General features: G+C 46.3%; 2 protein-coding genes across 2 annotated transcripts in view; both read right to left on the minus strand.

The window, feature by feature from the left end:
• Positions 1 to 21,444, minus strand: part of LOC141145703 (uncharacterized) — a 353,511-nt gene that overhangs the window by 315,035 nt on the left and 17,032 nt on the right. The window lies entirely within an intron of this gene.
• On the minus strand, positions 8,823 to 16,817 carry LOC141145699 (uncharacterized; the record flags this gene model as incomplete). Its single annotated transcript, XM_073632575.1, is given in 1 exon segment — positions 8,823 to 16,817. A coding segment is annotated over 1 exon segment (7,830 nt). The 3' UTR covers positions 8,823 to 8,970.

Consider the following 21,444-nt stretch of genomic DNA (forward strand, 5'->3'; position numbering starts at 1 on the left):
CGGGACAGGGTCAGTGGGAGAGTGAGGTCGGGACAGGGACGGTGGGAGAGTGAGGTTGGGACAGGGACGGTGGGAGAGTGAGGTTGCGACTGGGACAGTGGGAGAGTGAGGGTGGGGCAGGGCCAGTGGGAGGAGGCTAGAAATGGGAGGTCAGAATGGGGTCAGTGGGAGAGTGAGGTTGGGACAAGGTTGGTAGGAGAGTGGGGTTGGGACAGGGACAGTGAGGTTGGGACAGGAACAGTGGTAGAAGGCAGCTAGAAATGGGAGGCCAGAATGAGGTCAGTGGGAGAGTGAGGTTGGGACAAGGTCGGTGGGAGTGAGGTTGGGACAGGGACAGTGGGAGAGTGAGGTTGGGACAGGGACAGTGGGAGAAGGCGGCTAGAAATTGGAGGCCAGAATGGGGTCAGTGGGAGAGTGAGGCTGGGACAAGGTCGGTGGGAGAGTGAGGTTGGGACAGGGTCGGTGGGGTTGGGACAGGGTTGGTGGGAGAAGGAGGCTAGGAATGGGGCCGGTGGGAGAGGGAGGCTGGGAACATTTTTTATTTCTTTGGGGGAGATTTACTAAAACTGGACAGGGCAGAATCTAGGGCAGTTGTGCATGGGAGCCAATCAGCTTCTAACTTCACTTTGTTCAACAAAGCCTTGACAATAAATCCTGGAAGCTGATTGGTTTCTGTGCAGAGCTACACCAGATTTTGCACTCTCCAGTATTAGTAAATCTCCCCATTTGTGTACATTGGTCAGCTCATTAGTATAATTCTGAGATAAAAATGTATCAGATGATAACATGTACACATGACCCAGGTGGGGAAATTGTTTTTTGTTCAGGTAGATGACGCTACTAGTTTTGTCTGAGCGTCTATCTACAGATCAATGAGCTCTGGTTCTGAAAGGGTTAAAAAATAAAACAGACCTGATACTGTGAGATTAATTAAAGGGCACCTGTCATCCTTCACTTGTTGGGAGAGTCACCTTGCCTGAGAGATCATTTCCATAGTAATAGGATGAGCAGGAAATTCCACCAGGTGGTCCCCAGGATCAGCATGCAGCCAGTGAAGTCTGAGCTCCTGGATGATAGTTCCAGGTTGGAAGGATGGGACCCGGTTCCCTGACACAGAACAAGCATGCGGCAGGTGAGGAACTCACCTCCCCTGGAGGTGACAGCACTGGCAGCCACCATACTTCCCTCTAGAAGTCCACTTTAAGGCCGAAGATGGAGTTCCTCTTATAGACAGCGGCCATCGAAGTGCGTCACGGCTGGTTGGCTGGGAGAAGGGTTATAGGTGGGTAGGCAACGGGGGGGGGGGGGGGAGGGCAGTGGTATTGACTAAATCTGAACTCTGAATACAGACGGATTATTAGTAATGATCTGATGTCCATCTTACTATGGCCACCATACTTCTCCCAGATGTGTCGGGTAATGGAACCGCCTTGGCCATCACATGGCACACTGTAGCTCTATCTATGGAGCCAAACTGTACAAAATCAGAAAGCCACAATAGGTACAGATGGTCAGCAGACTTTACGTCGCACTAAGGAGATCCCGTTCTTCCACCTTCTGTTGCTGAGGCCTCCAACGTCCATTGGAATGGGAGTTTTCAAAGACGGTGGAGATCCTTGGTGCCCAACGTGGGGCCCTCTGTGCTCCAGCACTATAATCAGGTCTGGCAGACATTAGGCGGCTTCAGTGGACATTAGCACTGGAATAACGGGCACGGTCCAGCACTAAGCCCAGGACTGGATGGATAATCTTTTGGGATTTGGCTCAAACTACTGAGCGCTCCATGGGAGTACCATAGGCTTCCACACCAACATCGTCTGGAAATGGCAGGACGGCCCTCCCTGGTAAGCTGGTCATACACTGGTAGAATTTCGCTTGAAATCTTTCATTTTAAAAACGTTTGATTTTGTAATGGCCGTTGGGGTCAGACCAAGGTTCCGTTGGCTGCAGTGATGAGAAGATTGGAAGGAGCAGCATGGAAAGGAGAAGGTAGTTTTTGTTTGGGAAAGTCTATTCACCCCAAAGTCAAACATTAAAAGAAAATTACATTTTGAAGTACTTTTGAATGACATTCAACTCAGCGAATGCAGTAAAAATTTTCGTATGAACATCTACTAATGCAGAGGTCTCCAAGACCCGACCCGTGGGTCATATCCAGCCCGCTTGTATGTTTTCTCTGGGACCACAGCTCACTCGGAAGGCTCGGATGGGGACACGGATGTGAGAGAAGGCTCGGATGGGGACACGGGTGTGAGGGAAGGCTCGGATGGGGACACGGGTGTGAGGGAAGGCTCGGATGGGGACACGGGTGTGAGGGAAGGCTCGGATGGGGACACGGGTGTGAGGGAAGGCTCGGATGGGGACACGGGTGTGAGGGAAGGCTCGGATGGGGACACGGGTGTGAGGGAAGGCTCGGATGGGGACACGGGTGTGAGGGAAGGCTCGGATGGGGACACGGGTGTGAGGGAAGGCTCGGATGGGGACACGGGTGTGAGGGAAGGCTCGGATGGGGACATGGGTGTGAGGGAAGGCTCAGATGGGGACACAGAAATGAGGGAAAACTCCAATGGGGACAGAGATGTGAGGGAAGGCTGATGGGACAATTTTAATTTGATTAGTTTATAAACTTTTTTTTTTCGACCTGCAAATATTTGTGAAATCTACAATGTGGCCCTAGGGCTGAAAAGTTTGGAGACCTCCTGTACTTATGTATGGTAAGCTTCGGAATGGAGGCTCAGCGCAGCATCCAGCCTTTCCCTGCAGCATTAGATCTCTATGGGAAGGGATCTGTTGCTGCATTAAGGACTGGATCGTGTTTGCACTGAGCAGATCCCAACTCATGAAGAAAACAAGTAATGTAAAGAAAAAAAAAAAAGGATAATAATAAATGTAATTAACACAACCCTCTGCCCGTCCGCCGCGGGGTCACACCTGATCCGTCCGATGTTCAGGGGGGACATTTACTGTGTAAGACAGATAGCATCCAGAATTTTAGGGATGTTTAGTACACGACCTATTAATACAGCACACGTGCATTGTGGAGCGCTACAGTATGAGTGTGTTGCCTACTTCTGTAAGTGAGTTAAGGTTTAGGCTCATCATACACATTATAATCTGATCATACAACCGTTATTTCTATCAAAACCAACATGGTGCCTACCCAAGCAAGCCAATGAAATTGTAGCCCACCAGGCAGGCTCTTCAATACCCGGTGGCAGGTCTAAAGGAGATTGTACAGACTAACGTGTGTGTGTGTGTAGCTTTAGGCCCCTTTCACACATGCAGACCGTTTGTCCATTTTACATCCATTGATAGAAAAAAATGGACATCAATGCATCTCTATGGAAAAACGGATGTAAAAGGATCATCATCCGTATTTTGGAAAGTATCAAAGCCCTATTTTTTTTTGAGTTCAAAAATCGGACAAAAAAAAAAAAAGGATGTAAACGAACGTCTGCTTATATCCGTTCAGGTCCATCAAGAAAAATGGATGACAAACGGAAATGAAAATTCAAATTAGACTTACCGGTAACTTGTTTTCAGGAGTCTTTCAGGACAGCACCTGAGAGATCGTGAATCCTCCCGTCGGAACCAGGAAACACCTCCTTCTTCCAAATCTTTATAGGGAGCCACCTCCCTACCACACCTCAGTTGTAGCACAGAACCTCCGGCCCCAGCTGGAACACATACGAACATGTTAGTCACAGCATAGTACATCAAACTAATAGGGCGGGTCGTTGCTGTCCTGAAAGACTTCTGGAAAACAAGTTACCGGTAAGTCTAACTTGAATTTTCCAAAGGCGGCTTTCAGGACAGCACCTGAGAGCATAACAGAGACTTACCCCCTTAGGGTGGGACAACAGCCTGCAAGACCTTACTGCCAAATGCCTGATCGCTGGCAGATGTGAGGTCCAGCCTGTAATGTCGTACAAAGGTGCGGAAACTTGACCACGTTGTCACCTTGCAAATTTATTCAGGGATGGCACCAGCTCTTTTTGCCCAAGTGGCCGCCAGCGCTCTGGTTGAGTGTGCACGAATTCCCTCGGGTGGAGACAAACCTGCATGCGAGTATGCTTCCAAGATGGATAACTTCAGCCATCTGGCTAATGATCATTTAGCAGCCTGGCAACCTTTCTTGTTGCCCGACAAAAGGCCAGAAAACAAGTCTGTACATCCAAAATCCTTTGTAATTTCCATGTAGCGTAACAAAGTCCTTTTGACATCACACATATGAAAAAGGCCTCCTTCTCCCCTTGATGGGTTAGCACAGATGGTTGGGAGCACAATGTCTTGTGAACGATTACGCAATGAAGCTACTTTAGGTAAGAACTTCGGGTCCGTCCTAAAAATAACTATCCAGGAACACTGACAGGTAAGGTTCCCTAATTGACAAAGCGTGTAGCTCACTGATCCTGCATGCTGAAGTAATGGCATTCAGGAACACCGCTTTAAGAGCGAGACATTTGAGTGATGCTTGTTCCAGAGGTTCAAATGGACTCCTTGCTAGGGATTGCAGGACTACCGACAGGTCCCACTTAGGGAAATTCTTGATCAGTCCTGGCCTTGATCTTGCAAGAGCTCTAAAAAAAAAAAAAAAAATCTATCAGCGGTTCAGAGGCCACACATTTTACTAACACCACTAGCACAGCAACCTGTACTTTTCAGGTACTGAGTGCTAGTCCTTTTATCTGCCCCATCCTGAAAATACTCCAGGATGGAAACAAGGCTCCTTGGATCTTGGGCAGCTGAATTGCACCATGAATTATAGACCTTCGTTACACTTTTCCTACTTGATAGTAATGTTGTAATTAGACGGTCGGAAAACCCCTTACTCCTTAGCAGTTGCTCCTCAGATACCAGGCTGCGAGAGATAGCCTGGCCAATTCTGGATGATTTACTGGGCATTGGCTTAACAGAGCCTGCATGAGTGGTAGATGCCAACAAGGTTGAGAAACGGGCCCTTTTCAGCCAAAACCGAGTATTTAGGATGACTGGTACCCCTTCCCGTTGGATTTTCTTTAGTACCAGTGGGAATAACTGGAATAGGTGGAAAGCGTAGCAAAGGCGAAATCCCCACAGATGAGCCAGTGCATCTGTCCCTAGTGATCCATCGAGAGTGTTTGGGAAAAAGAACTGAGGAACCTGTGCATTCTCCTTTGAAGGGAACAGGTCCACCTCTGGCTGTCCCCACATACTGAAAATTGTTGAAGACCTTAGGATTTAGAGACCACTCTGCTTCCTGAACGGGGTACCTGCTTAGAAAATCTGCCACTCTGTTCAGGGTCCCCTCAGGTGGATTGTTGACAGGGATAGCAAGTACTTTTCTGCCCACAGAAGGATTTCCATTGCCAGTGATTGTACCTGCTCCTTGTGCCCCCCTGTCTGTTTAGATAAACCACAGCCATGGTGTTATCCATCAACACCTGAACATGGCGAGACTGAAGATCTTGTGTGAATATTACTAGATTTAAGGCGATCGCCTTTAACTCTCTCCAATTTGAGGACCTTGTCGCCTCCTTCTTGGACCAACTTCCTTGAGTGAACCAATCAGAATTTTCCTGTTGGCTTTTTTACCAAGAATATGTGGGAATAAAAACCCTGTTGCCGCTCTTCTGGTGGCACTTGGATCACTGCACCCTGCTGCATCAGCTCCTTTAATGAGGACTTCATGGCCAGGGCTTTTACTGGATCCTTCAGTGTATTTGTCACAAGAAATCTTCTTGGGGGGGGATTCTGTAAACTCTATTGCATAACCATGAGAAAAAGAGTGGTCAGGATGAACTAATTTGACGTTATACCTGACCACTGCGGAGGGAAATTTTGCAGCCTTCCGCCCACCCGCAGGGTCGAGTCATTGGGATTTTTCGGCTTGTGCAGGAGGATGGAAAAGAATTCCGCCCTTGCCCTTAACTTTTTGTTTCTCCTCCCCTGGGACTTGTCCTGCTCCTGAGCTCTTTGAGGTTAAAAAAGGTGCTTCGTGGCCTGTTTCTTCTTTACGAGGAAGGAATTCTTCCTATCGGCTGTCCTGTCTAGAATGGTATCTAGATCAGGACCAAAGAGAAGGCCACCTGAAAAGGAATCCCACAGAGTTTACTCTTCGATGCCGCATCACCTGGCCAAGTCTTCAGCCACAATGCTCTTCTTGCCGAATTTGTTAAAGCTGCTGATCTGGCCAACATTCTAATTGCTTGGGCTGAAGCATCCACCATATAGGATACTGTGGAGGACAAGGTAGTAAAAGAATCCAAAATCTCCAGTTTGGGCGAACCCGCTAATACATGTGCTTTTAGCTGGTTAACCCAGTATTCCAGGTTTCTGGCCATGGCTGGTTTTAAATTGCTCATGATCGATTGCCACGATCTCTTGAGCAAAAGATCCATTCGCGTATCCATCAGATCCCCATGTCCTCAGAGGCTAGGTCAGTGGACCTAAAGACCTGGGAGAAGGCTGCATCAAGCTTGGGGACCTTGTTACATACCCCTGAGGGGCCTTCCTCGAAAGCACTCTCCTTGTGTTGTGATCAAGCAATAAATTATTCGTTTGGACGCTATTTGTCATTCCATGGTGCGCTGGCAAATATCTTTATTGTGCCTTGAACTAGTACCCAGCTGGTTGTTGCTGCAGCACCTAAATTTGAGAGCTCATCCAGGAATGTGTGCGATGGGAATACGAAGTATTCCTCGAAAGGAAAGCACCTCTTGTGAGTTCTCGAGAAAAAAAGTTTTTTTTCTCTGGGTCCTGCCATTCTTTCCTTATGGCGTTTGAGATGACAGAATGTACCGGAAACGTTTGCCCTTTAGGCTCACTTAAGCCCGCATACATACGGTCTTGTAGGGTTAGTTCCTTTTTCTCCTCGCTTAGGCCAAGAGTGACATGTATGGCACTAAGGAGACCATCGACTTCTTCCAGGGGTAGCTTAAACTTGGAGGGGACCACTTCTGCCCCTTCACCCTCCTCCTCTTCTGAACCATCATTGGAAGGCGTGGAGGATTGTTTTTCCCTGGTAGAAGGACCTTCAGACAGAGTTTCTAGTAGTAATTACCAGGCATCAGCAATGGCCACCTCCATGTTTTTTCTTACATCTGTAACTATTGCCATTGTAGGGTCAACTTTGAGTCTCCAGCCTTCCATGACACATCTGAACCTGGCCTGAGACCTTTCAATGTAATAGTTACATTGGAACCTCCAGAAAGTTCTTTGGATGGATGGCAAGAAGCCCATAAGCCAACATTTCTGGGACTAGATGTACTCCAAGACCCAACTGTCCCAGAGGATCCACCCAGAGGTCACAATAAGACTAATATCCCCGAAGTCACCATGACGGGAAGATACGGCACAGCCATAGAGAAGGCAAGCCAACCCCATGTACAGCTGTGTATATGAAGACTTTCCTAGAGAAAAAAAAAAAAAAAGGGAAGAGCTCAGGCCTCCTCTTTCAGGAATTATGGAATGAGAGGGTAGGATTATGGGGCAAGTCACACAGTACGTGTGGTAGGTATGAATGACACTTATAGTAGCCCTTCTAAATTACACTGCAGCACATACCTGTCAACTGGCCCCTTTGGATGAATAGGAATTATTTTTCAGGCGTAATTAGGCCCTTTAGGTGGATCTTTCATGAATATGGACTCACAGCCCCCAAAATACAATTAAAAAAAAAGCCACATCCAATGCAAAAAAACCCCATCCAAGACCACAATTTGTATTGGAAAATTGGGGGGGGGGCAGTAAAGAGGACCTCCAATTTCCATGTAAGATCCACTTTAGGCTGTATACAGAAGGCTTTAATCGTTCAGGTACAAAAAAAAAAAAAAATCATTTTTAGTAAAATCTTCCAAGACTCAAACATAACTCTGCATCCACCCCGATCCGTGCACTCCTCTACACTAGTGGTCTCCAAACTGTGGCCTGGGGGCCAGATGCGGCCCTTTGCTTGCCTTTATCCAGCACATGGAACACTTTTTCTCCACCTGATACCAATGATGGGGCACCATTCATCCCACTGACACCATCAATGGGACATTATTCCTACCATTGACACCAATGATGGGACACCGTTCCCCCCCCCAAACTGACACCAATGATGGGGCACCATTCCTCCCACTGACACCAATCATGGGGCACCATTCCTCCCACTGACACCAATCATAGGGCACCATTCCTCCCCACTGACACCAATGATGGGGGCCCCATTCCTCCCCACTGACACCAATGACAGGGGAACCTTTCCTCCCCACTGACGGGGCCCCATTCCTCCCCACTGACACCAATGACGGGGCCCCATTCCTCCCCACTAACACCAATGATGGGGCACTATTCCTCCCACTGACACCATCGATGGGGCAGTATTCCTCCCACTGACACCATCGATGGGGCACTATTCACTGATACCAATGATAAGACACCGCCCCCCCCCCCCCCCCCCCCCCCCCGACACCAATGATGGGACACTGTTCCCACCCCACCCCCTCACTGACACCAATGATTTGTCACCATTCCTCCCACTGATACCAATGAGCCACTATTCCTCCCACTAATACGAATGATGCATTGTTTACTCCCACTGACAGCAGAGCATTTCCTTCTCCTATGAGCCACACTCCGTCAACCCTAAAGCCTGAAGGACAGTAAACCGGCTCTTTCATGAGAAAGTTTTGAGACCCCTACTCTACACTTACAAACACAGGGAGCTGTTGGTTGTAAACCAAAGCTGATCTGAACTCCACCCAAAAATTAAGCAAAAGGGTTGGCCTATGTTGGGAGATTAAATTTCACACTCATACCCCACCACAGCTCTATAAGGCTGCAAATCACAGAAAGCAAATTTTTCAACATCATTTATTTATTAAAAGACAAGATGTTGTCCGATTTAACGGCTTGGGGGTGAGGGTTTCTATAGAAGGGGATTATTGTACAGACATTTGCAGGAACACTGTTACATACAAGTGGAGGACTGCCTGCTCTACTCTCTCAGTCCTTGCCTGCCTTTGCTCCAGATTTGGGCTTCATCTGAACTTTCTTCTTGATGAGAACTTTCTTCTTTCCTCCAATAATAATGGCTTGAAGGTTCTTCTTCTTGATGGTGGAAGCGGCTAGCACGCGCCATTTCTTTGGGCCTCCAACTTTCTGCGTTTTTTCCTTAGTGGGCTCTTTCGTAATTTTCTTGACTTTGGTTATGGTTTTCTTCTTCAGAGTCGGCTCTTTGGCCGTCTGTTCAGAGGGCTTCTCCTCTTCCTTCCCATCACTCTGCTTCTCAGTGGTGGTTTTCTTTCCTTCCACTTCAGAAGCTCCTTCACCATCGACCTTTGCTCGTTTCTCCTTTGTACCTTTGCCTTTACCCTTCTCTTTGCTTATGGCAGCTTTCTTCGATTTAATCGTTAGGTTTTTATTTTTGAGTTTTTGTGCAGCTTTAAGTGCTTTCTGCTTTTCGTCAACTTTGCGCTTCTTCTGTGCGCTCTCTCCATCCGAACTGGTGCTGGCGGTGTCTTTTGGGATCTTTCTTTTGACGGCGGCCTTTTTGAGAAGCAGGAGTTTCTTCCCTTTGCCTTTGCTCTGACATATCTTCATGTGGTTGAAGAGAGATTTCATGTACAGGAACCGTTTTCCGCAATGTAAACAAGGCGTAATCGTTCTGTCTCCATGGACAACCTTGTGGCGGACCAACATCTTTAGTTTGGCAAAACGCAGTTCGCAGATTGTACAGGAAAATGGTTTTTCTTCTGTTGTCTTTTTAGGTTGCTCTGGGTTACTTTCATTGCTGGCATTTTGGTCGTGACTAGAGGAGTCCTCGTGCACCTTGTTTATATGGAAAGCCAGTCTGCCTTTGCTGGAGTAGACTTTGTCACAGTCTTTACATGGAAAAGTCGACTCTTCTCCATCAGCTTTAGGAGTCGGATTGTTCTCTGAGCTGGAAGACTTGTGCACTTTGCGGTGAAGGATGAAGCTTGCCTTAGTGGAACAGACCTTCTTACAGACCTTGCATGTGAAAGGTTTCTGCTCAGTGTTGGCTTGAAGGTTCTGTCCACTCTTGTGCACCTTAGAATGAAGGACAAAGCTGGCTTTAGTAGAGCACACCATATCGCATTTTTTGCAGCGGAAAGATTTCAGCCCCTCCTCCTTGGGACTTTGCTCACCGACTAACGACCGGTGCACTTTACTGTGAAGGACGAAGCTGGCCTTTGTAGAACACACCATATCACAATGTTTGCAGTTGTATAACTGGGGCTCCTCAGATGTCTTAGGACTTTGTTCACCTTCAAATAACGACCGGTGCACTTTACTGTGCAGGATGAAACTGGCCTTGGTGGAGCACACCATATCGCAGTACTTGCAGTTGTACAATTGTGGCTCCTCCACCCCTTTGGGACTTTGCTCACCTACTAATGACCGATGCACCTTACTGTGGAGAATGAAGCTGGCCTTGGTGGAGCACACCATATCACAGTGCTTGCAGTTGTAGGATTGAGGCTCTTCATCAGCTTTGAGGTTTTGTTCACTAGTGGTTGGAGTTTTGTGAACTTTACTGTGCAGGACGAAACTAGCCTTGGTGGAGCACACCATCTCGCAATGCTTGCAGTTGTAGGATTGCGGTTCTGCACCAGCCTTAGGGCTCTTCTGACTTTTGGAGGCAGATCTGTGCACCTTCCGATGAAGCAAATAGCTGACTTTGGTGGAGAACACCATATCACAGTCCTTACACTTAAAAGATTTTGTCTCAGAATCTGCGCTCCCTGGAGTCTTGTGGACCCTACGATGAAGGACCAGACTTGCCTTTGTTGAACAAACTTTGTTGCAGTAATTACAAACATAGCCTGGAGTGTCAGACTCTACTTTGATGATCGGGTTTGGCTCACCATCAGATGGAGACTTGTGTATTCTACGGTGAAGAGCGAAGCTGGCCTTGGTTGAGCATACTTTATCACAATCTTTACAAGGAAAGCAGCCTTTGGAGTCCGGGCTCATCTCAGACTTGGCCGTTACCTTGTGCGCGGAATGATTCTTCAAATGAAATGTTAGATTCCCCTTTGAGGAGAAAACCTTATTACATTCCTTGCAGCCAAAAGGGTGCTCTTCCTCACTTCGTTCACGCTTAATAATTTTCACGGGCATAGAGGATAACCGGTGGATTTTCCGATGAAGAACAAAGCTTGCTTTGGTAGAGCAGACTTTACCACAATCTTGGCACTTGAACGGTTGCCCCTCTGAGATTTCATTACTTAAATTCTGATCACTACTACTTGAGGGATCTTGAGAAATTTTGTGCAACTTGCGATGGACATAAAGTCTTGCCTTGCTGGGAAAGGCTTTGTCGCAGTCTTTACAGGAGAAGGGGCATTCACCGGTGTGGAGACGTTCATGAACCACGAGCCGCTCCTTCATCTTAAAGCTTTTACTACAGACTGAACACTGGAACGGTTTTGCGAACAAGAGCTCATAGTTCCTATGAGAGTAACGATGAGCGAGTAGCGTGACCTTCTGCCGGAATCGACGTGGACAGTCAGGACACGCGAAGGGGCGTGAACCTGCATGTACACGCATGTGGACACCAAGGTTGTTCCTTTTAGTGAAGGTTTTGTCACATTCCGGGCAACGATAGGGACGGCCGTCATCATCGTGAGAGTGGACATGTAGATCCAAAAACTGTTCAGTAGAAAAGACTTGTGGGCACTGTGGACAGGTGAAGGACTGGCCAGTGGTATGGCTGTGCTGATGGTTGACCAAGGCTTCGGAGTTTGGCCAGGTCTGGTTGCACTCCAAGCACTGCCACGTTTCTTCTTGTTTAATGAATGTTGAATCAGGAATATAAGGCAATACTTCACTCTCCTCCACCTTAATAATGTTCTTTTCTCTATATAAACACTTTCGGCCTTGTTTTGGGGTTTTATTCAAGGGAGGCAGTAGCTCTGAAGAACCTGCTGCTTTCTCCATGTCGGTATCATGCAGGTCATACTTTGGATCATCTGGTTGAATACTGGTGCTTTCAGCTGAAGACGCATCACATTTTTCAGCTTCTGAGCTCTCGCCATCTTTCTTGGCAAGTTCTGCGGCTTTCAAAGCGCTCTCTTTCTTTTTTCTGGATTTATCCATGAGCCCTCTAACGGCCAGTAGCATGTTCATCCATTTCAGCTCCTTCTTCTTCTTGATAATGGACTGGATTTTGCTGTTTTTTGACATCTTAGCTTGCTTGGCTTTCAGCCGAAGAGATGCAACATTCTTCTGCTTAGGTAATTTATCACCGGAGAGGCTCAGCTCATCTCCGCTGTCGGTCAAAAGCTTCCCCTTTATTTGAAGACGGCAGCTGCGACACTTCTTGGACCAGCGCCCGATCTTGCGTCTTTTTGACAATCGACAACCACAGGATTCACACTGCACTGCTGTGTGACTCAAGAGATGAAGATTAAGTGACCTGTTACACCGGAAAGCCTTGCTACACTGGGGACACAAGCGCGGCTTCTCACTGTCGTGCAGGTCAAGGTTCTGGTCACTTGTATCAAGTTCATCACTCGACTCGATTTCTTGTTTCTTGGACTTTTCTCTGTCTTTCTTGAAAAAGTCAACCTCTTCATCAAGAGGACTAACTTGGGAATCTTCATCCGAGATGTCATTGTCTGGATTTATGTCAGCATCTTCGTCATCAGAGATGGCACTGTACTCATCCCCACTACCTTCTACAACCTTTTTTTCTGCTCTCTTCTCCTTGAGTTGCTGAACACATTTTTGGCACCTTCTGGGGATTCGCTTAGTCTTATATTTAAGTTGCATTGGACACCCACAGGTCAGACACTGGGGTAACGTGTGGCATTTTATGTGCCCTGCCAGGAGAGCTGGAATTCTGAATGTTTTGTCGCACTTCGGACACTTGTACCTTTTTTTAGTTGCAGAACCCGAAGCTTCTTTCTCATCAACAAATGGGTCAGGAATCAGTGGATCTCCATCTTGTTTAATAGGAGAATCTGACAACTCCACAGACAAGCTTTCCGATCTTTTGGACTTGAGTGGATCAATAGCAAGGTCCGCGGCATCAGCGGTTTCTTGATTTGAAAGACGTTCTTGTCTCTTGGCAGCTTTACGGCATTTGAAGCAGACCGGTAATCTGATCATCTCTTTCCTGCCACGTCTTATCTTCCGCCCACATTTCAAGCATTCTCCACCGACACCTGGCGGCTTAGAGGGCGTTTCTGTGTTATCGACATCTTCTTGGTGGTCATTATCCATTAGCTCTGAATCTTCTAGGGGATCTTGAAGACTATCTTTGCATACAGCTTGGCCTATAGGTGAGGCAACATCTGATCCTTGCTTAGTAGCTGAGCCGCCAACATCCATCACCTCAGATTCTATGTCTTTGGGAGAGGCAGCGCTTGTTTTTTCTGAATCTTCTTCCATGTCTTTCGGAAGGCTGTTGTCTTCCAGAGCTCCAGTGGGCAGCTCACCAAGCTCATGGTCTTCAGCTCCTTTAGGAGAAAGCTTCTTGTCAAGGGAACTTTTCTTGGATTCAACATTCTCATTGGTGGACGCAGTCTTAGAGGAAGACTCCAGGTTGCAAGAAAGATCTGTAGTTTGTTCTTGTGAACATATATCTGTTTCCGCATCATCGTTCTCATTCTCTTTGAGGAGAAAAACTGCATCTTGGTCTACCTGCTTGTCTTGCATTCCTTCATCCTTTAGATTTCTTCTTTCGGGAGATTTAGCCTTTGCATGGTCACCATCATCATTGCTGGTGCTCTGCATATCATCTAGAACATCTAAAGGTGGATTCTTCGATTCTTGATCTACATTTTTTAGTTTTGACTTCCTCTCTTTATTGCAGATCATTGCATTGGTTTCTGCATCATGCTTGGCCAAAGGTTCGGGATCAATCACGTCTTTCTCTTTAGAGGACAAGCCATCGATTTCACCAACTTTGGTTTTGCTTTGCTCTGGCTCTATGCTGCAAGCAAGACCTTCGTAGCCAGTAATGCTAGTATGTGGCTTCTCTTGGCCTGATTGAATCACTGCATCCTTTAGTGAGGGACCTTCTAAGGAATCGGTCTGTTCGTCATCACACTCGTTATCTTCTACAGTAACACAGACATCCATCTTCTCCTCCTCGGGAGTTATGGGTTCATGGGTGTGTTCTGTTCTGCACATGGCAGCATCCCCTACAGGACTTAAATCTTGATTTTCTGAGGTCCCAGATGGCTCATAATTTTGGTCTCTGCACGGGAGGTCTTGCTCTGGTTGGGGTAGGTCAGTGATACCCTCTGCTGTTATTGGTTGGAGATTACCAATGGAAGGTGCAAGTTGTTCTTCTGAACTATTCTTTGACACTGAATCTTGTGTTAACATGCTTTCAATGGAATTTGGAGATTCTCCAGTTCTAGGCTCATCGCTGGTAAGAAAACTTAAAGGGGAGCAGGAACCGGTCTCCATCTTTTCATTTGGAGGAGCTTGATATGTGGGCAAATTGTGATTTTCGGATGGTAACCCGACATGGTCAGTGGTTTTAAGCTTGTTTTGATCGAGCTGTACCTCCGATGTTTCTTCTTCCATGCAAGCAGGTAGTTCACTGCCCTGACCGGTGAGCATCTCATCTACAGTATTCTGCTCTCCATTCCCAGTTACTGGACTTCTGGAGGACTTGGTCTCCTCAGAATTGCTTAGTTCAGGCTCTAGTTTTGACTGGGAAAAGGCTTGATCGTCATTCCTCATGGTTTCCAGGTCTTTCTGGACAGCAGCGACGGGTTCGTCTTCACCAATGTCATCTTTATCCTGTTCCAGCAATTTGATCATCTCACTTTCAGAGATGTAAGTCATTTCACTGCCATTCAGGCAGATGTCACTCTCTTTCTCTTGTACAATCTTTGTACTGTGAGCTTCACCCTCACACGCAATGTTCTGCTCCTCCACAGAGGCGAGGCCTTTCTCACAAACCTCCAATGGGAAAATGTCTCTCTCAAACAAGTCTTCGTCTCTTTTGTCATCAATGACAAGCTCGCCGTCACCGTCATCATCATCATCATGCAGCATATCCTGTCCGGATAAAAGGCTACAATGTTTTTCTGGCTCCTTGTTGTCCGCCTGCAAATCTCTCTCTGGTAAGCCAACTTCTCCTTCTGAAATGGAGACTTCACCAACATCCTCAGATGTCATACAGATATCGGTCTTCAAATTCTTGTCAGCATTTTCCTGGAGGGATGCAGATTGCAGGTCCTGTTTTTCTGGTATAATGGTGCTGATACCGGAACATTCTTCTGATGATGGAGATTGTTCATTCTGAGCTCTGAGGTCTTCAGCAGATTTGTCTATAGATGTGTCTTCTGTAGGTGAGCTCACATCTCTGTTCGTTAATAAAGTATTAGAAAGATCAGCTTCCTCTTTGCTGGACTGGTTGTGGAGGCTGATCTCCGGGGGCGGGCGGTCTTCAGATACATTAACGGACATTGCGGGGGAGAGTTCTTCTCGACTATTTGGTGAAATTTCTTCAGGTGGGTTTACCTGCCCAACCTCAGCATCAGATTTCGGTAAAGTCAAGTCTTGAGCTTGTTCTTCATTGGGAATCATCTCTTCCTCTGGTTGTTTATTCTCTTCGATGGTCTTTGGCTCATTTTTCGAAGAGCCTGGGTCACCCAATGAGGAACAATCGGGCAGTTGGGCAGAGTCTTCAAGACGTTTATCCTGGGATTCATCTGCACTGCCTATGGGCTCATCAGTGAGCAAAGTGGAATTGAGTTTAGCAATTTGATCGACTTCCAGCTCATTCTGCTGTTTCTGTGGAGAGGTTGGACTGGCAGCATCCTCTGGGGTGGTATCCATGTCATCATTAGCAGGAAGGTTGCCGTCAATAATGGAATCAATGGCTTGGCCTTGGTTGACCTTCTCTTCAGAGACCTCTGAAGGTTGCACACTTAGTTTCTCAGAGACATTCTCCATAGTTTCGGAACTGGGTTGACTTTCCATTGGTTCCTGCTCTGGAATGACTGCACTTTCTGCATTAGACAGTTCTGGCAGAGGAAGAGCAGCCTCGGGTTTCTCAGAGGCGGCACTTTCACTCGTGATCAGCTCGCTGCTTGGAGGACGATCATTGTCCATGTCAGCGGGTTTTGTCTGGGGGGAGACGGAAGGCTCTTCAGTGAGACTTTTGGAACTGGTCTCATCAGGACTTACATTCTTTGTAGGGACCTTATCAGCGTTAGTGTTCACACCGTTCTCTTCCGGCTCCGCGATAGTGTATGTGTTGAAGACATCGGTCAAAATTTCAATTGAGTTTCCAAAGGAGTCTATAAGATGTACGGTTGTGTCTGAAAATTTGGATATTCGCAACTCAAATAGGTTCTTTTTCTCAGGAGCGTCCTCCTTCTGACTGGTGGCTAAACCAGACCCATGGCATCGCCTGGTGAGGAACTCTTTCGGGGTGAAGGTTTGGCAGACTTTCGGCTCAGTTTTGAAATGCACTATAGAGTTCAGGGGGCGTGAAGGCTTGGTGTAGGTGGGCTTCACGTGCACAATGTCAACCATCTTGCTGCTCCTGGTGGATATGACACGAGGAGGGGGAGTCTTTACTTTGGAAACTCCTTCTTCGTGACTTCTCTCGTGCATCTGCAGAAAGACCTGGTGGTGGAAGCCCCTTCCGCAGTGCGTGCACGTGAACTGTTTCTTGGCCACATGGCTCTGGCGGTGCGAGGTCAGCTCAAGCTTGGTGTCGAAGGTCTCGCTGCACTCGATGCACATGTACTGTCCCGTGTCACTTTCAGGGCCGGGGGAGGGCATCTGAATCGGTATGGGCTTCCTCGAAGAACGGGTGCTTCTCTCCGAATTCTGCATCTTGCATGTCACGCCTCCTGTCCAAAAAATAAATAAAGTTATAGTTTTGTTGAATCCGTTCAGAACTAGATTGTGACAACTGTAGCAGGATAAGTAAAGAAGGATTAGACCCCCTGCCAGGTTCTTATTGCCATCTGTGTTCCCCCCATTGGACAGATTTACTCTGTTTGTCCTGGTGACCGTTGTGACTGAAAGAAAATCCCAGAACAAGGGTCTCCAGACATGGGAGAGAGGAGAAATCTTCCAATGGGGACACTAGTTCTGGTGACAACCAGGGATCCCCTCACTTCCTGTTTTCGCTATGGGACAGGAAGTGAAGGGAAATGCCTCCCCAATGGGATACAGGTGGCAAAAAAACTGACAGGAAGTTATAAAAAAGAAAAAAACGTTTACCTTCTGTCCTACATTAACCACTTGACCCTCCCGATCCCCCTCCCCCCCTCCAGGCCTTTTCTTTTTGTTTAAACATTTCAATTAGTATTTTTGTTAGAAAATTATTTATAATCCCTAAATATTTTTTTTAGCAGACACCCTAGGGAATAAAATGGTGGTCGTGGCAATTTGTTATGTCACATGGTATTTGTGCAGAAATTTTTCAAACACAATGTAAAAAAAAAAAAAAAATGCTTTCAATTTCTGTTTGAACAACCCAGCAGAACATTGCACCATTTATCCTATTAGCACAGTTTTTGGCCATACACTGCATGCTTATGTCACAACGTTATTGTGCTTTTTTTTCCTCTCTCTCACTCATTACATAAGTATTTGAATATACATTCTCCTGTCAAGTACCCCTGAGAAAAGGCCTGAAACGCGTCGGGTACCAAAGAGCGTTTTCGGACAAAGCAGAGCAACACATAATATACTATATACCTTGTAATGATTCTATCATTTGCTTTTGCTCTGATTTTACAAGATCATCACATGTGTGATTGATCCTCTTTATATGTATCAATAAAAGATTTGTTTTTATTCAATCTGGTGATGTTGTTGCCATTAAAATCTCAATTTAGGGGGCATTTTCTTTTTTCTTAAAAAAAACAAAAACAAAAAACAAAAAAAAAAAACAAAAAAAAAAAAAAAAAAAAACCACAAAATTGACCCCTAATTGTTTTGCATAATGTGAAAGACGATGTTACGCTGAGTAAATAGATACCAAACATGTCACACTTTCTAATTGTTGCGCACGCTTGTGGAATGGCGACAAACTGTGATACTATAAAATCTCCATAGGCGACGCTTGATAACTTTACACAGGTTACCAATTTTGAGTTACAGAGAAGGTCTGGGGATAGAATTATTGTTCTCACCCTAACGATCACGGCGATACCTCACGTGTGGTACGAATACCGTTTACATATGTGAGTGCGACTTACGTGTGTGTCCGCTTCTGCGTGCGACAACGAGGGGACGGGAGCGCTTTGAATGTATTTTTTTTTTATTAAAAAAAATGTTTACACTCACCCTCTAAATTTTTTTTTTCTATCACTTTTATTCCTATGAGAAGAAATGTAAACATCCCTTGTAATAGAAATAAGAGATGACAGGTCCTCTTTATGGAGATCTCATGTAATAGAAATAAGAGATGACAGGTCCTCTTTATGGAGAGATCTCATGTAATAGAAATAAGAGATGACAGGTCCTCTTTATGGAGAGATCTCATGTAATAGAAATAAGAGATGACAGGTCCTCTTTATGGAGAGATCTCATGTAATAGAAATAAGAGATGACAGGTCCTCTTTATGGAGATCTCATGTAATAGAAATAAGAGATGACAGGTCCTCTTTATGGAGATCTCATGTAATAGAAATAAGAGATGACAGGTCCTCTTTATGGAGAGATCTCATGTAATAGAAATAAGAGATGACAGGTCCTCTTTATGGAGATCTCATGTAATAGAAATAAGAGATGACAGGTCCTCTTTATGGAGATCTCATGTAATAGAAATAAGAGATGACAGGTCCTCTTTATGGAGATCTCATGTAATAGAAATAAGAGATGACAGGTCCTCTTTATGAAGAGATCTCATGTAATAGAAATAAGAGATGACAGGTCCTCTTTATGGAGATCTCATGTAATAGAAATAAGAGATGACAGGTCCTCTTTATGGGGAGATCATGTAATAGAAATAAGAGATGACAGGTCCTCTTTATGGGGAGATCATGTAATAGAAATAAGAGATGACAGGTCCTCTTTATGGAGATCTCATGTAATAGAAATAAGAGATGACAGGTCCTCTTTATGGAGAGATCTCATGTAATAGAAATAAGAGATGACAGGTCCTCTTTATGGGGAGATCATGTAATAGAAATAAGAGATGACAGGTCCTCTTTATGGGGAGATCATGTAATAGAAATAAGAGATGACAGGTCCTCTTTATGAAGATCTCATGTAATAGAAATAAGAGATGACAAGTCCTCTTTATGGGGATCTCATGTAATAGAAATAAGAGATGACAGGTCCTCTTTATGGAGAGATCTCATGTAATAGAAATAAGAGATGACAGGTCCTCTTTATGGAGATCTCATGTAATAGAAATAAGAGATGACAGGTCCTCTTTATGGGGATCTCATGTAATAGAAATAAGAGATGACAGGTCCTCTTTATGGAGATCTCATGTAATAGAAATAAGAGATGACAGGTCCTCTTTATGGAGATCTCATGTAATAGAAATAAGAGATGACAGGTCCTCTTTATGGAGATCTCATGTAATAGAAATAAGAGATGACAGGTCCTCTTTATGGAGATCTCATGTAATAGAAATAAGAGATGACAGGTCCTCTTTATGAGATCTCATGTAATAGAAATAAGAGATGACAGGTCCTCTTTATAGAGGGATCTGGGGTCAATGAGACCCCCAAATATCTCCTCTACCCTGGAAAGCATGAGATCAAAAAAAGAACTTACATACACATTATATATTTATCACACACACATTATATACATACACAAAAAAACAACCATTGATCACTGTTGCTTTCCAGGAAAAACAAAAACTGGTGGGTGTTTACATCTGCCAGGAAGTGCTGTCATGACATCACTTCCGGTCTCCAGGGTCATAGATATGGCCGGGGACCATTCAGTCTACGGTAAGCTCTATGGTAATCTGGTGCTGACACTGGACAGTTAATCCTGATCACACGGAGAGACTGGAAAGGCAACAGAGGGTGGCGATGGGGGGAGGGGTCCTCTTGCGCTGCCTGTAAAAGCGATCCAGCGGCTGAATAGTCGCTAGGACGGCTCTCACATTACAGGACGGCTGTAACTGCCGCCATCATCCCGATATCACCACTTCAACCTAAGGAAGGTCACATAACCTCCTACAGGCGAGAAATGGTTAAAGTGGGGTTCCGTGCCCCCCCCCATATGAAGGTTTCCTACTGCACATGCGCGAAGCACGCTGTTCTTTCTAACTGGCCCGGAGGTGGAGGAAGGAGGAGAAGGGGCAGAACTTCCAAGAGACGGCGCTGCAGTGCAGTCTCCTGGAAGTAGGGACGGGTACCTGTCAAAAACAATTACCCATTCCCCCCCCCCCCCCGAAAGGTGCCAAATGTGGCACTGGAGGGAGGAAGCAGATAAGTGGAGCTTCCACTTTTAGGTGGAACTTCGCTTCAAAGTCGCAGCATAGATGGAAAGATGGGAATGGCAGGCAGGCGATGGCACCACATTGAGTGAAGCAGGGACTCTTGTAGGCATGTAAGAGAAACAAAAGAGGGCGCCAGACTAAGTGCAGCGTTAAAATAACCTTGATTTATTCAAAGTGCACAAAAAAGGCATCTCATGTTAGTAGATAAACGCCGGCATGTACAGAAATAATCCACGGCGGGGGGTGGGGGGGGGGGGGGGGGAGGGGGTGGGGTTGGAGGGTCTCCTGTGGATTCCTTGTCATTCACGGCTTCCAAAGCGGCGGGGGGGGGGGAAGGGGGCTGGGACACCAGGTAGCAACCAGCATGGAGGGCAAGATGGTGCTGGACCTGGACAGACGTCAGCAGGAGGGCGTGCTGCTGTGGATGGGGGGTGGTAACGTGTTTCTTCGGCTGTTATATGGGATGGGGGGGCGGGACTAGAGGAGGACACACCCAGCTCCGTAATCTCTGATGTTAGATTGGTCTGTTCTCTTTAAATGTCAGCGATTACGGAGCTGGGTGGCCTGGTGTAGCCCCGCCCCGTGCCCAGAGCTCCACCCCCTGCCTGGAGCCCCACCCCCTGCCCGGAGCCCTTATCCTGTACAACAGTCATAAAAAATTGAATTTTCCAAACGCGCTACCGCCCCCCCCAAACAAAGCAGCACGCCCTCCCACCGACGCCAAATTATGCTCCACGTTGTTTGCTACAGTGGTCAGCCACTTCCGGGTGTTCCAGCCGCCCCGCTGCTTTGGAAACCGTTCCTGACAAGGAATTCACAGGAGACTCTCCACCCCCCCAGCCGTGGATTATTCCTGTATATGCCGACATTCATCTACTAACATGAGATGCTTATTTGTTGTGCTTTGAATAAATCAAGGTGATTTTAATGCTGCACTTAGTCTGGCGCCCTCTTGTGTTTCTCTTCAGTAGTACTATAACCGCCATCACTGTATGGATTATGCCCGGGGGGGGCCTGACTGCCGGCTTTCTAATGAAGTATTCTTGTGGGTGACACCC

The sequence above is a fragment of the Aquarana catesbeiana genome, linkage group LG05 (assembly GCF_042186555.1).
Source record: "Aquarana catesbeiana isolate 2022-GZ linkage group LG05, ASM4218655v1, whole genome shotgun sequence".
NCBI lineage: Eukaryota > Metazoa > Chordata > Amphibia > Anura > Ranidae > Aquarana > Aquarana catesbeiana.